This window comes from Charadrius vociferus, unplaced genomic scaffold, assembly GCF_000708025.1.
Source record: "Charadrius vociferus isolate BGI_N301 unplaced genomic scaffold, ASM70802v2 scaffold257, whole genome shotgun sequence".
NCBI lineage: Eukaryota > Metazoa > Chordata > Aves > Charadriiformes > Charadriidae > Charadrius > Charadrius vociferus.
In genome coordinates this window covers 821,658-836,440 of record NW_009649473.1, presented here as the reverse complement: position 1 = coordinate 836,440, position 14,783 = coordinate 821,658, and the positions used below count along the sequence as shown (strand labels likewise).

The 14,783-nt window shown below is 59.3% G+C and overlaps 1 protein-coding gene across 1 annotated transcript in view; it reads right to left on the bottom strand.

Moving 5' to 3' along the window:
- PLXNA1 (plexin A1) overlaps window positions 1-7,120 on the bottom strand; it is a 106,274-nt gene extending 99,154 nt beyond the window's left edge. The window contains exon 1 of the mRNA XM_009889854.1: window positions 5,918-7,120. Coding sequence (XP_009888156.1) covers window positions 5,918-7,120 — 1,203 coding nt within the window. The remainder of the gene's footprint in view (window positions 1-5,917) is intronic.
- Between the last annotated feature and the right edge of the window lie 7,663 nt (window positions 7,121-14,783).

The window sequence follows — 14,783 nt, the reverse complement described above, 5'->3', positions numbered from 1 at the left end:
GACCGAGCTTTGCAGACCGAGACCAAGGCTCTCACTCCTCTGCATCTTACAGATGACCACCTAACAAACCCAGCGGGAGCCAGCGCAGCATCCCCCGCTCCCCCTCCATCCCCGCCGCTGCCATCTCAGACACGTGGGATGCCGGCACGGGCTCCCCAGCACACACACCCCCCCCTCTCCTCCTCACCCCGGCGCTAGCTTCAAAAGGAGAACGGCTTGGCAGTAAGGCAGGAGGGGTTGGATCCTGCGCCCCAGCCCTCCCCCAGAGACAAAACACTTCCCAGCCAAGGCCATGCCAAGACAAACAGGTCAGGGCTCCTGAGAGAGCCTCACTTCACATAGCAGAGCCTCCAGCAAACGCGCTACCCACCTGCCAGCCCTGTTCCTCCTTCCCGCAGGAACGTCTTTGGGAAATCCCTGCATTTTTTTTGTGCTTGCCTTGCCCCAGACAAGGCGCCTGGCTCAGCCAGCTGCCTCCTTGCTTCAGCACTTGCCCGTGGGTCTGGGAGAAGCTTTCACAAGCTCTTGCCTGCACCAGCGGGCAAGGCAGAGCCAGAGGGATGCCCTCTGTGAAAGCTGGGATGCAGGCGGGGGAGCGCGACTAGCGCCGCAGCACTCACCCCCCTCCACCGAGCATCCTCGCCGCATCGCCCTGGCCTGCTGAGCGGCACAACAGAGCCTGGCCACGGGTGTCCAGCCTGGCGGGCACATCAGCCTCCCAAAGGTCCCATGCTAAGCAATGGCCTCACACAGTCGCACAGCCCCACCAAAATCCACCCCCAGCAGCCCCCAGCCCATCCCAAGCAGCGAGGGGTTCCGGCCGAAATCCCAGGGGCGGCAGCGAGCCCGGGTGCGGGAGGTCAGGGCGGCAAGGCAGGCACGGCCCACGGGGAGACAGCCTGCTCCCGCCACGGCATCCTTCCGCTTCACAAGGTTCCTTACGTAACTTTGAATTTAAAGGGGAGAGAGGTTTTTTGGCAAGCGGCGGCCTCCAAATGCATGCCAGTCCCCAAGGGGTTTTAAACCCGTGCAGCGTGTGCACAGAGCATATGGGAAAACGCCGAGCTCCCAAGCTCCACGTATGCAAGGGCTCCACGATTCCCACTCGCCGCCGCCTGGGAAACAAGGGTCAGCCCGGACCGGCTCCCACCACCAACCCAGAGTCACCCACGGGCAGCAGGGAAAACTCGGCGCTTTTCCCTGCCCCGGTGCAATGCACTCGCAGCCGCAACGGCTTCAGCCTCCCGCAGCCACGGCCAGGCTGCTCGCCCTCCTCGCCCTGCCGCCACACCAGACCCGTGGCCAGCGGTCCCGGTCCCAGCCGCAGCCAGGACCCAGCGCCGGGGAGCCTTCCAGCGGGGGAGGACCAGGAATGCTGCCAGCCTGGGGATGCTGGGCTACTTCCTCCATTACCCTGACTTCTGCTTTTGCGGGGTGCCTGAGTTTGTATAAAGCCAAAGATGGACTCCCTTTCCCGCCTGACCTTTGCTCATCCTCCCCTAAACTGGGGAAACTCCTACAGCCAGACATGAGAGATGCAGGAGATCCCCAAAACAAGAAGGTGGGGCACCATGCACCTCTGGAACTACAGGGAAAAGGGAATTAGGACTTCTCCACCCATCCTCTCAATCCCAGCCTTGCAAGTGCCCTCACCTATCCATCAGCCAGCACATGTAGCCAGCATCCTCTTCTGCATCACCAGGCCGGACGTTTTCAAACAGCAGATTTGAGGAAAATTACCTTCCTAACCATGGAGCGAGATGGGAGTGATGCTCCAGCCGATACCCAGCTCCCACCCGGATACCTGGGATCCTTCAGCCGCTTTGCTGGGAAAAAACACCCTCTGGCCCGGACAGCCTCTCCACTCCGGTAAAGCATCCCATCACCTTCCACCCTGGCCACCAGCAATAGCAGAGGGGTTAAGGGCAATGCCATGAAGGTATTTCAGCCCCGGCAGCCCTCGGGTGCAGTTTCTCCTCTCTCTGCACTCAATCTGCAGCTTCCCCATCCCCTCCGCTGCTGAATATGCAAGAGGAGAGATGTTTACGGTGTTTACTCCTCTCTGCTTTGTCTCAACAAACTCTCTGGGAAACGACAAATACAGCTGCGCTCCGGGACCGCGAGGAGCGCCCGCCGCCGCTGTGATGCCGACACCACCTCGATAAATAATTACGCCAACAATTAGCTCATTAACAGCAAACTGCCTCGTTAGGGAAGCGCAGGCAGGCAGCGCGGCGAGGTCGGGCCAAGGGCGGTGGTACGGGGGTTACACACCGACATCCCTGGCGGATGCGGGCTGAGGGGAGAGGCGAGGCAGAGGGATGGAGGGATAGAAGGACAGAGGGACAGATGTTCCCCAGCCGGCGCCGGCAGGGACCGACACGCACCACGGCACACGAGGGCCAGTGACCTTGCAGCGTTTTGGCTTGCAGATGCTGGGATCGGCAGGAGGCACCGAGCTCTGCCCACTCTCCCATTGACACGGGTGTTTGCACAGACCGTTGCAAGTGGGGTAGGGGTGGTGTTTGTTTTGGGGGTATTTTTTATCTTTTATTATTATTTTTCTTTTGCTTTTATTTCAGTGCTTTCCTTTGGCACCCCTCTTGCTTGCCCCTCGCCCCCACCTCCACGGCACTGCAGCCTTCTCCTCTCTCCCAGCACTAACCCACCTCCTCAAAATAAGGTCAGGAAACTCAGATTTCCCAGGGAAAGCGGCCTGCCGGAGGGGGGAGAGCGGGCCCGCAGCACCGAGAGAGCAGGAGCAGGCATCTCCTTGACGTGCCTTGTCTCATTGCCTCCCTTCAAGCCCACTTACGAACGCAATGAGGGAGCAAACAGCAGAAGCAAGGCTCGTGCCGCTCGGCGTTATTAATTAGCCAGTAATTCACCGGTTAACACCATTACAGGCACATCCCATCCCCCTGTGCCCCCCCAAGGGGCTGCGATGGAGGATGTGGGGGACAGGAAGAGCCGGGGAGGAGGCGGGTACCAAGTGCCAGGCTGGGACGCCAGGCTTTTCGCTGCCCAGGAATAATCCCAGTGAGGCACAGTTCATTAACACACACATTTCCTCTGGCTGCCCCCGGGAAGGATTTGGCTTACGCTGGCCCAGTTTGGGCCAGTTTGTCACCAGCCATTGCCCTGTGCCAGCCGGCTGGGCAGCAAGCCCCAGCAAGGACTCAAAACTCGTTTTCTCCCTGGGGGAGCCCAGGGAAAGCCGCTGCCCCCACGCTGGCAGCACAGGGAGCAAGGACTCCAGGAACCCCGCATCGCACTCTGCTGCAACATCTCCACCCCAGCTCCAACCCGCTGCCCTTTCCAGCCCTGCTACACCAGACCTTCGTCCTCCCGTTTTGGGGATGGGCACGCTGGGCAGATGCGCTGAGAACATCTGGCTGCGGGCATGCAGACCTCCAGTCCCCGCACTGACCAGGGGAAGTGAAGAGCCAGGCAACACCGAGCTCCTCCTCAGGGAAACCCCACGAGCAGCAAAACCTCCGGAGGGGCTCAGGAGCGATTTAGGCAGCGAGGCTGACACAGGGGAATGGACCGGACGGCTCCTCGAGGTGCCTTTGCTGCATGTGCGAGTCCGTGCTCGGGTCTGAGCGCACCAGCATGAGGGGTCTCACTCCCCCAGGCAGCTCCATTCCCCTTCCCACTGCTGGATCCCAGAAGGGGATAAAGAAAAACAGGAGACGGGAATTCATTCCACTCACCACCAACCCCGGGGAGGAACCGCTAACATCTCCCGAGCTGGCTGCCAAGCCTGGCGGCCTCTCCTCCTGGCTCCAGCTCCAGAGAATCGGAGCCGCCCCGCAGCACTGGGGGATGAGCATCCCTCGCCCCTGCGCTGCAAGAGGTCTGGGAGCAGGGCACCGGGAAAGACTCCTCCAGCATGGACCAGCCTTCAGCCCCTTGCTACCACAAAGGAGGGGAGCAAGAGAGCTTCTGGGATATTTTCCATACGGATGGGGTGTAAATCCCAAGCAACTACTGACTTGAGCAATTACATTCTGCCTCCTTAAAATTAAAAAAACAATACGCCCTTTATTTTCTAGCCAGCCCTTCACCACCGAGAGATCCGTCACTGCCATGACCCACCCCAGAGGTGGCTGCATTTTATTAGGGGCACGGAGACTCCTGCCAGAAAGAGGTTACATGCTCCACAGGGTCTGGTTTGGCTTGTGCTTAGCACAGCAAGGGGCTGAGGGTTTGACTCACGATCCAGTCGTGCCTTTCCAGGCTCTTCTTGGCAGCTGGAGCAGGACAGGGACAGGAAAACACCACCTGGCTCCCTTGGGGGAGAGCAGCACCCCCCAACCCAGTCGAAAGCAGGAGCCACGCCATCGTGGCCCGCATCCTTCCACCCCGCAAGAGCCACATCTGTAGGACCCAAAGAGCACCTCGAGATCCACCTACTCATGCAGCCCAGCCAGTAGGTAGCGACCCCAGGACCCTCCTAGCATGAACCCCCCCACAAGGGGGTCAGAGCCCCCTCCCCAAACCTGGGGGGCACGGTGCTGCTGCAGGGTGCCGAGGGAGGCAAGCCAGGAGCGTGGGAGGAGGCAGCGAGCATCTCCTCCGCCGGAGCCAGCAGCTGCGCGACCCAACAGGCAGCAGTGTAACGATTTCATCATTTTCCAGCAAAATTGAATTAGTTCAAAGCCAAAATCTGATTTGCGAGCCCAGCGCTCTTGACAGCAAACCCTTTACTTTGTCAGGCAGCTGTTAGCTGTCTCCTCCGGAGCTGCGGGGAGGCTGGTGGGAGGGAAGGCAGGGCTGCTCCGCAGGGACCCCCTGCTCACCTCCCCACACCACCAGGCGCCCAAATCCTGCTCAGGCTGGGGGCTTGGTGATGGGTGCTGAGGACCAGCAGGGGGGCTGGGGGAGGTGGGCAATAGCAGGGGTGTTGGGACCTCCACCAGACCCTCCCAAATGCACATACCGGCACCCCAAAACCCTTCTCTGCCAGGTATCTGACCCTGCCTGGGGACTACCCAGCCCAGCTTGGTGATGCCCAATGTAAGACCTCCCTGTCACCCAGAGCCGTAGCCTGGAAAAAAAAACACAGCGGTAGTAATCTTTCAGCTGGAAAACAAACCCAGAGAGCCAAGCAGGGGGGTCCCCAGTTCCCCACCGCTCACAGGCCCCACACCGAGCAGCTTAGTCACAAGCAGGGGCCAGAGGCACCCATATGAGCACTAGGCAGGAGGACACATCTGGGGACAGCAGGGAGCTGCTCCCTCGGATGCTGGCACTCGCCTCCTGCACTTCTAGATGACAGTTTGCACTGGCCACGCTCAAAACCCACCTCGCTGACAGCACCTTGTGCCCTCTGTCCTCCGCTCCAGCAGCCCACAGAGAGGACACGGTCCCTCCATGCTGAGCATCTGACCAACTTCTAAATGGACCAACAGCCGCCCCTCCTCCCTCCATCAGGTCTGCGCTCACCATCTCCCACATCCTACTGCGCCCAAGACCTTCTGCTTGAGCGCCACCAAGCCCCGGGTGACACAATACTCACAAATTCACGCGTGCCATCTGCAAGGGAGTCCCCAGCAGAGCTGCAGCAGATGCTTTGAGGACTGAGCATTCTGCCCTCCCAGCCCAACTCACCAACACTCCCCAATTCCACAGGGCACAGGTACCAGAAGCAGGCACATGCATGGACATGGTGGCACTTGCCTGGGGGTCTCCACAGGCACCAATGAAACCCAAACCCAGACGGACACCCCACAATGAAGCCATGATCTCCATGAGGAATGCTACCGAGCAAGCTGAGCGCCCAGCCCCAGCAGCGCCAGTCCTCCCACCAGGAAAACATGGCCCAGGTCAGGTCACCAGCAAGGCTCTGGCCAGAGAGTACCACCAGGAGCCAGAAATAGCCTGGCTGGGGTAGAGACAAGCAGGAACTTACCGAGTTGATGCAGCCCAGCTCCTTATTCAAGAGCCAGGGCAGCGAGAGTTTCCCTTCCCCTCTGTAGCACGACTGGATACGCTCCTTGATCTTATCCTTGATCTTCTTCAACGTGAAGAGGCAGAGCACAGACTCCTTGGGAGGCTTAACCCTGTTTTTCTGGCCCTGGGAGAAGATGGTGAAGAGGATATCCTCCCTCTCCGAGATGCCCAGGTACTTGGCCAAAGCCTTGCCAGGCTTGGTCAGGTAGGCGTCCTGGATCAGGCGGTACTCGATGCCGTCCTGCACACAACCAATGGGGAACTCCACATAGGAGTAGAACTTGGGGTCGTCCACACAGAGACGGACAATCTTGGAGGTGAAAAACTGCTCCCCGGTGGAGTCGGGTGAGGTGAGCTGTGTGTCCAGCTGCAGGGTCAGGTAGTAGACAAACTGCTCACTGCTGAAGCTGTAGATGTAGTAGATGTCGAAGGTGGGGAACTTGGAGAGAGTATCCGAGGGGATCTTGAGCTGAGAAGAAACAAACTCGTCCTGGTACACAAAGCCAAACATCTCTGCGTTCTCCTCGTTGGCCATCAGCTTGCGGCTGGAGAGCGTGGGGAAGTACTCCGACTTCCCATCAATGGGCGTCCCAATGAAGAGCTTGTTCTGCCCATTCAGCACCTCAATGATGACCCCAGACATGGTGCCTGACTCGTTGACACTGGAGAGGTAGTGCTCCTTGCGGTGGTGGGGCTCACCCAACTTGAAGAGGTCGTCCAACCGCAGGAACTGGCAAATACCCTGGGAAGCACTGCCACAGGCAATCAGCCGGTTCCCCGAGTAGTCCACCAGCAGCAGTTTGTTCACATTGTTGGTGGTGACCAGCCCGTGCGGGCAGGACTGAACGCTGGGTGGAGGGTAACACTTCTCATTGTCCTCCACGGGCCCCGTCACATGAGTCCGCAGGAGCGTAAGGTTATTGGAGAGCTTGTAGATCCGATTGACAGCCCCCACGTAGACCTCCCCGGTTTTGTTGTGGACCACCAAGTGTGTCAAGCTCCAGTCTGTAACCGGGAAAGTCCTAAAGGGAGACTTGGGGCTGCCTTCCGCCAGCGGTAGCCAGGTGCTCCCCAAGAGCAGCAAGGTCCAAACGTTGATGGACAAGTGGTGCTTGAGCCAAAGGAGCCACATTGCAGCAGCCTCACATCCAGCCAAGGCCATGCCCAGCCCCAGCCACAAAATAAATAGAAACAAACCCAAACTAAAGGGAGAAGGGAGGGAGGAGGAGCTAACGGGACACAGTCTCCTCTGCTTCCGCTGCGCTCGGCAGTCAGGGCATCGTGGGCATGGCCGGTCCAGTCAGCCCTAGAGGGAGAAAGACAAGAAGAGCGGGGTTAGGAGGCTTTTCTGCGTGATGTCCAGCCTGTTCCACCCCAACAAGCAGAGATTCTGCTGCTCCACGTTCTTCCGGCAGGCAGCCTAACAAAACACCCCCCACCACCCACCTCCTGCCCCAGAGGAAGACGCGTCCCTGGCGCAAGGACCAAGGGAGCCTGCAAGATGCTAAGGACAACCTCACCTGGTCACACACCGCTGTGCATAGCAGGTCTCAACCAAGGAGCTGCCATGCGCTTTGTCTCACCATCTCAGCCTCAACCACCAGCCAGCAGCCCTCTCTGAGGGCATCACCCTGCCCTTGCCACCACCCAGGTCCCTTAGGCCGGCAGCCGCCTGAGCGTGCCCGCAGCCACTGGTTGGACCCAACCAGCACATCCCTGTCAGCCAGCAGCCTCGCGATGCGCTTCAGCACACCTACCGCATACCAACATATTGGCGAGGCGTAACTGGCCCCAACCTGCTTTGAAGACCACCAGCGGCACCAAAGCTTTAGCGGAGGATGGCTACTAACAAGCCACAAGAGGAGCCCCCTGACCTGCTGACCCTGCACAGCTCCACCAGGCACTGGGAGCAGATGCAAAGACCCGATTTGCAGGAAGCACAGCCCAAGCCCCTTCACGGAGAAGGACCTTTTAAAGGAGCTGGGAGAGCAGAGAGCCCTGGCATGCTGCCTGCCGTCCCTGCCACCCGCCTGCCTGACAAAGCCCAGGAGGGCCGTGGGCAGGAGGAGTCGGGGGGAACAAGCGGGCACGGCGAGGAGAAGCACGTCCTTCTGGCATTTATATGCATTAAGAAACACAGGGCCAGCCGTCAGGCGGTTGGCTTGAGAGGCTCCGGAGGGATGAGGGGGCACAGGCAGGGAGGATGGAGAGCTCTGCACGCTGCTGTGCCACAGCTGGGGCTCGCCAATACCGAGCAGCAAAGCAGCAGGGAGCCAGCCAAAAAAACCCACGCCAGTGTGACCTTTGCATCCCTGGCAGCGGGGGAGATGGCCGCAGGCAGCCGACAGAGACAGCTCTGCCCTCCGTGTCTGCTCAGCAGCCCCTCGGTTGCATCCCCTCCCTGTCTTCTCCATCCCCCCCACCGGCACGAGCACCCCATGGTGAACGTGGGGCTGTGCAGACCCCCCCCTGCCAGCACCAACACCGTCACGGCCCGTCCACCTGGGGTGGGACCATCCCTCCCAAGGTCCGCGGTGGGGACAGGAGCTCTGCCCCGCCGTTCTCCACCCTAGCCGTGGCAGATAAGCCACTGCGTGAGCAAGCGGAGGAGGAGAGCCTCCCCATCCTTATCGCCCATCTCTGACTCAGCCCGGGATAACCTGCGGGAGGATCCCCGCCAGGGAGTGGCACGGGGAGGAAGAAATATGGCCCGCGGTGACTGCGTGGCTCTGCCGGGGCATCCCAGACCGGGCAGGGTGTTGTCGGAGGGCAGCCAACGGCAGGGCTACATGGGGCGAAGCAGCCGCCCCCGCAGCCCTGCCGGCCGTGCTGGGGTCCCAGTGCCTTGGGCAAAGCCTCCGCACCTTCCAAACCCTCTCTGCAGATGCGCCCGCTCCTCCAGCTCTCCCCTGCCTGTGTGCTCCTGACCCTGTTCCCCTCTACCACCCCCCAGGACACCCCACTCCAAGGCAATGGCCTCAAGGGAGGTTTGGGAAACAGAATAGGAGCGACACTGAGATCAAAGCCAAGTGCCACCAAGATCCACTGGTGTGGAGGCAACCAACACATGGAGCCACCAGCCTCACCTGCATGGTCCCGGTCTCCCGTTCCCACCACCCTTCTGCAACACTGGGAGCCTCCAAGCCCCTGCTGGGGCCAGCGCGCTCCCAGGGGACAGCCACGCTGTCACCTTCACAAGCTTGTAAGTAAGGGCATACCCACCAGGGCACCCCAGATCAGAGCTTATTAACCTCAAACCACACTAAGGAGCAGGACCAACCCGCGCTGTGGGCACAAACCCACCGGTTACCTCAGGAACCACCAGGGCGGCAGCGGCAGGCAGCATGGCTTCCTGCAGGGTCGCCGGAGGGAGGTTTCCCACCCCAAAAAACAGGCACGGCTCTCGCCAAGCCGCTGCCAACCACAGGGCTGAGGCCCTCCCGCAACAGTACAGCCGGATCCCTCTCAAGGACATCACCAGTGACACAAAACTCTGGCACCAGTGACACACCGAATAGAGCAGGAGGAGAGGGGAAGGTGGTGGAGGTGAAAGCGGGAGCTCAGTGCAACGTGGGGAGGGATGTCAGGCAGAGCATCGCCCCGCTGGGACATGCGAGGGGGACAGGGAAGCCACTTTCTGAGTGCGTTTCTATGATTCATCGCTTCTATTTCAGGGAGCGGGAGAGCTGGAGGTCGGGCTGCTGCCACAAAGCAGCAATAGAAAGCCCAACAGGAGATTCCCAAATTAACATAGGGAACTGCTACTCGGGAGCTAGAACAAGAGCAAAGCAAGGCAGAGCTGGGGCGGGCAGAGAGATGACACCCTGCAAAGCTCCAGCAAGATTTCTGCTCCTAAATATACATTAGCAGTAACATCCCACCCTAGTCCCTGGACACCAGTGGGGGTTTTGTCCAGTCCTGCTTAAAACCATTAGCAGCGATTATTAAAATAAAATAATAATAATAATAGTAAAAAAAACAAACAGCGGGAATGATTGGTTTGGCTGCCTCCTTCAGGATTAAATGATACGGGTACCTGAGAGTTGGACCAAATTAAATGGGGTCCAAGCCCACAGCGGTGGGAGCGGCAGGCAGCCCTGCGCCACAGCACAGGCACCGGCACGGCCCCAGCTCCTGCCCACGCCAGCAGCCGGGAAGGAGCGGTGCGGAGGCCAAAGGGCATTTCCCTCCCGTCACACTGCCTCCAACCCCCACGGAGAGGTCACGGCACAGCAGCTCCTCCACCAACACGCACTTTAAAAAAACCACACAGCACCCAAATCCCCCAGGGCTGCACCCAAGCAGCACCTCGCCCTGGGGAGGACACAGCCCAGGACCACCAGACAAGTGATGCCGGGAAGCGAGACCCGCAGCGCGCACACCGCCACGGCGGTCCCAAAGCATGGAAAACCCCGAGGAGACACCCTGGAGCCAAGTCCAGCCCTGAAATGGGCTGCAATAAAATAATACACCCCAGCCTGGATGCGTACACGCCAACTGGGAGAGCAGGACCAAAAATACACCCCGTGATGCTGCCCGGGCAGCAAGTGATGCAGCGCAGAGCATCCCAGAGAGCATCCCCACGCAGGGCTGGGTCACCCCACAGCAGGGCCACACCACCGGCGAGACAGCACCACAGGCTGGTGTTTGTTTTCCATGCGTACATATACACGCACAGAAACATATAGCAGGAAACCTGCTGTCGGGAACAAAGCCGGTGAAGCAATGGCGCAAGCACCAAATCCGCCCCAGCCCTTCATCCCAATCCAGAAAGGACATTTGCTCACAGTTTTGCCTCCAAAGTGGCCACACTGAGGCGGTCACAGCTGCTGCGTGACCTGGACAGGGGCTGCCCGCCTCGCCACGGCCAGCGCTCACGCACCCCCGACTTCAAAAAGAGCCTTTCATCAAAAAGCCACCGGCTTGCCCCGCAAATGCCTGTGTCCCACTTGCTCGCTGCTCAAGAGGTGGCAAGGGGCCACGGCATTCATCCCCCGAGGCTGCGGGCTTCCCGGTCCCACAACGCGGCCAGAAACCTGGGTTTGGGATGGGATGTCATGCTTTGAGAAAATAATCACCACTTTTGATAGCACAAAGCAGGAGTACTGGGATGGAAAAACTAACCTTAAAAGGCAAAGACTGGACAGAGCACTAAGGACCAGATTTTCGCTCGTCCAGGCAGTGAGTCCAGAGCACTGACGGATGCCGAGTCAGCACGGGTGGCTGGGCTACAAAGCGGCAGCCCTCACGGGAACAGCCGGAGCTGGGGTTTAAAACATGCCGATGAGCACAGAGGTGCACATCTGGCACCCACACACCCGCTTGTCATCCCCAATCCTGCATCACCAAGACCCCGGTGGGCTCACATCGCCGCTGGTGCTCCCCGCCACCACGCACGCCCCAGGAGGAGCCCCACAGGGGTCCTAGGGGGGTCTGCATCTGCATCCCCAGGGCTAGGGAAAGCATCGTTTGTCTTGGAGAGAAGCTGCTCTCGAGCAGCGGGACGAGGCCGCAAACTGCCCCAAGAGCTTTACAGCCTTGCACTTTGCAAGGGAGGCTGGAAGAGTGAAGCAATGGGATCAAAAACCCCCATATAACCGACCCCCGAGCGGGGAAAATGGCATTTAATGGGTCTTTACCTGCAATCTCTCCAAGTCACTTGCTGCTCTCAGCAATAGGAAACAGTCCGAGAAGGAAGCGGCTCCATTTTCAAACACAGGAGCTGCTATAGGCTGCCAGTAATTAGCAAAGGGGAGAGAGGGGAGATTATCCGGAGTTGAGAAAAGCCCGCAGGCCACAGGAGAGTCAGCCGCACCATACATCTGGTGTATTTTTAGGTTCGTCTGCCTGGGAAAAGCCTTGCAACAATGAGGAAAGGCTGGTGGTGGTACCGACTCAGAGCTGCGCTACATATGCAATCCTCTGCAACAGGGCTAAACTTTAACTCCTTCCTTCACCGCACACAGTCATTAAAAACTATTTGACTAGGGTCTCTCCCTAGGGAGCGAGTTAAATCATTACAAATCTTATCCCTGGCTCCAACCACACCCTGATGAAATCAACGGCAAGCTCTGAAGCTGCCCCGATCTCCATTGCTATCACCCGCACCAGCAAAATCTTTAGCATCTTCAGTTTCCTCCCAGGCTCCTGCCATCCCCCTGGGCAGAGACGGAGGACCCTGTCCTGCCCTGTCACTGTGGCACACCTGGACACAGCAGCTTCCACTCCTGCCCTGCAAGGATCATCTGGGCAAGGAATTCAACCTCTTCTGTCCTGAGAAGCTCGACAAGGAGAAGCAGCCACCTACTGCCCAAGGGCTTCAAGAAGCAGCTTGACCCTCAGCAAAAAGGGGCATAAAAGAACAAGTAGCAAGGAAATTAAATAGCGTTTCTCAGGAGCACAATTCCCCTTCCCCAGTCCTCCACAAGAAGTCACGTCACACCAAGGAGAACAGCTCTGGAGCCCTGCAGAGAGCCGTTCTCCTACAGACTCATGAGCAGTTCCAAGATGGAAACGCAAGCTTTCCCCAACCACATCCCAAGGCAGAGAAGCACGCAAGGACGGTCTCAGCTGGTCCTGCCAGGACTGCTTGTCCCTGCTACGGAAACCAGGCACGGACCAGGACCTTACACATGTTCTCCAACTCCATTCAGTGATGCCAGAAGTACAAGCTGATGGCTGTCCTTTGCAACATTCTCACAACTCATCTGTGCATCAAAGTCACTATAGGGACCATATAAGGATTGCCAAAGAGGTTTTCTATATGCAGCCCATGAGCTGGATGTGTACTTCCCATGAGGAGAGTGCACCCCCTCCTTCCCTTGAGCTCCTGCAGCCAAGGGAGCAATATAAAGACCTGGACCGACCGGTGCCTGGGATGGAAACGACGCACAGACCACGGCTGACCATCTGCACATGACACAGCCTGCTGCCTCCCCGTCCAGCTTCAGGAGGTGTGTCCATCAACACACATGGAGCAAGACACCTCACCCCAAATCCCACTGCACCTCTAATCATGCTGCAGACTGTTACCCAAGGCACCGGGACCCCAGATACAGGACTGCAGATGCCTACTATCAATATCCAGGCCAGCTCAAGGCTTTACAGCCCAAACTGGTATGAATTTTGCCACCTTGATCGGGACCACTCAACATTTTGTTCCCAACTTCAGAGCAAAGAAGTCCAGACCAAGTCCCCTGAAGGCCACCTTCTACCTTGGCTTTGTCCCATGCACTGCAGACCCTGCTTCCCACATCCCATCAGTCCATTGGCCCGTACAAACGTCCTGAAAACCAGCCCTGCTAGCAGAAGTCACCTTGGTCCAGCTGAACCTGCAGAGAGACAGAAGGTCACCCACAAGCCAGGTCTCCCAACAGCTAGCAGACAAGTCCAACAAGAGGTCCTCTGGACACTGCCATCCTTCCCTTGTCTGATCTCACTCCCTGTGGCGTAACACACTGCTCAACATTCCCGAACCTGCCGCTCCACGTCCTTCACTGGGCCAGGGCAGCCACAAACACAACCTGATGACCCGACCCTCCCCAGATCAATGCACGTCTTCCAGCCCGGCTCTCCGGGAAGGGCCTTTCCCTTCTCCAAGGCGGACACACACCTCCGCATCTCCTAACCGCCTCCGCACAGCCAGGGGGAGAGCTGAGCTGCTCCCAAATCTCAGAGCGAATGCCGGGAGCTCCCGCTTTGCAACGACGCACTGGCACAGGACGGTTCCCAGGTGCCGGACCCTCTCTGCTCCCAGCAAAGGCAGTTCGCTCCGGCGCTGGTTTAATCCTAGCTGAGCTGAAATTCCCGTGCTGATGGTCGCGCCGTCACGTGGCGTGCTGAGCACGACCGCCACCGGAGATCGGTCCGATTAAAACAGACCACAAAGCTTCTCCAAGTGAGGTTTCGTCAGCTAAACCCCGAGCCGTCCCCTGCCTTTCCTTCCCCCCAGACTCCTCGTTCTTCCCTTTTTCCCATCCCAGCCGTGCTGCCCTGAACACCACTGCTGGAATCGGCTCAGGTCCCAGCTCTGCTTCCCCGGCGGAGGTCCCCGCTCAGTATGGCCCCATGTTATATTTGCCCAAGGTGGAGCAGAGCCCGCGGCAGCGAGCCACCCCGAGAGCCAGCGGAGCCTCGCTCAGCAGCGGGATGGGCAGAGAGGGGAAGAGCCCCAAAGCCTCCCCAGAGACACTCCACCACGGGGGAAACTGCTCCGAGAGACGAACAGGGGCTCCACGTGCAGCAGGACAGGCACAGGGCATGCGATAAAACCAGGGCGACAGGGGTTGCGCCAGCACACTGCCAGCAGTGCCACCCTGACTGGCAGGACCGGGACAGCCCCCCCCTCCAGCACATCTCCAGCCCGGCTGCCCATGGCGAGGGGATCTCGCCCAGCTGACCCCGGCAGAGCAAATTTCAAAGCACAGGCACAGCGCTGCCCCAGAGGCGCTGGCTGGGACGGGGAGCTCAGCAGTGCTGCTTCTCTCCCTGCAGGTCCTGGCTGCAGCTCCAACCCACGCTGGACGCAGGAGTGCCGCTACAGCCTGATGCTGCGCACGAGGGAATGAGACCCCGACGGCCATCAGCGTTATGGATCTACTTATTCGCCCCAAAACCGAGAGGACATGGCTGCCTGCCTGCGCTGAGAGGGCCATCCAAGCGCTTCTGCCAAAAACCCACTTTCTGCTAATGAAGGTGGCTGGATGGCAGCTCCAGTGAGCGCCGCCACCCCACCGAGGGGCAGGGAGCCGGGCACGGCACACCCAGCGAGCCGATGGACATCCTGCTGGGAGTCCCGGCGGCAGCTGACGTGGGCCCCTGGACAC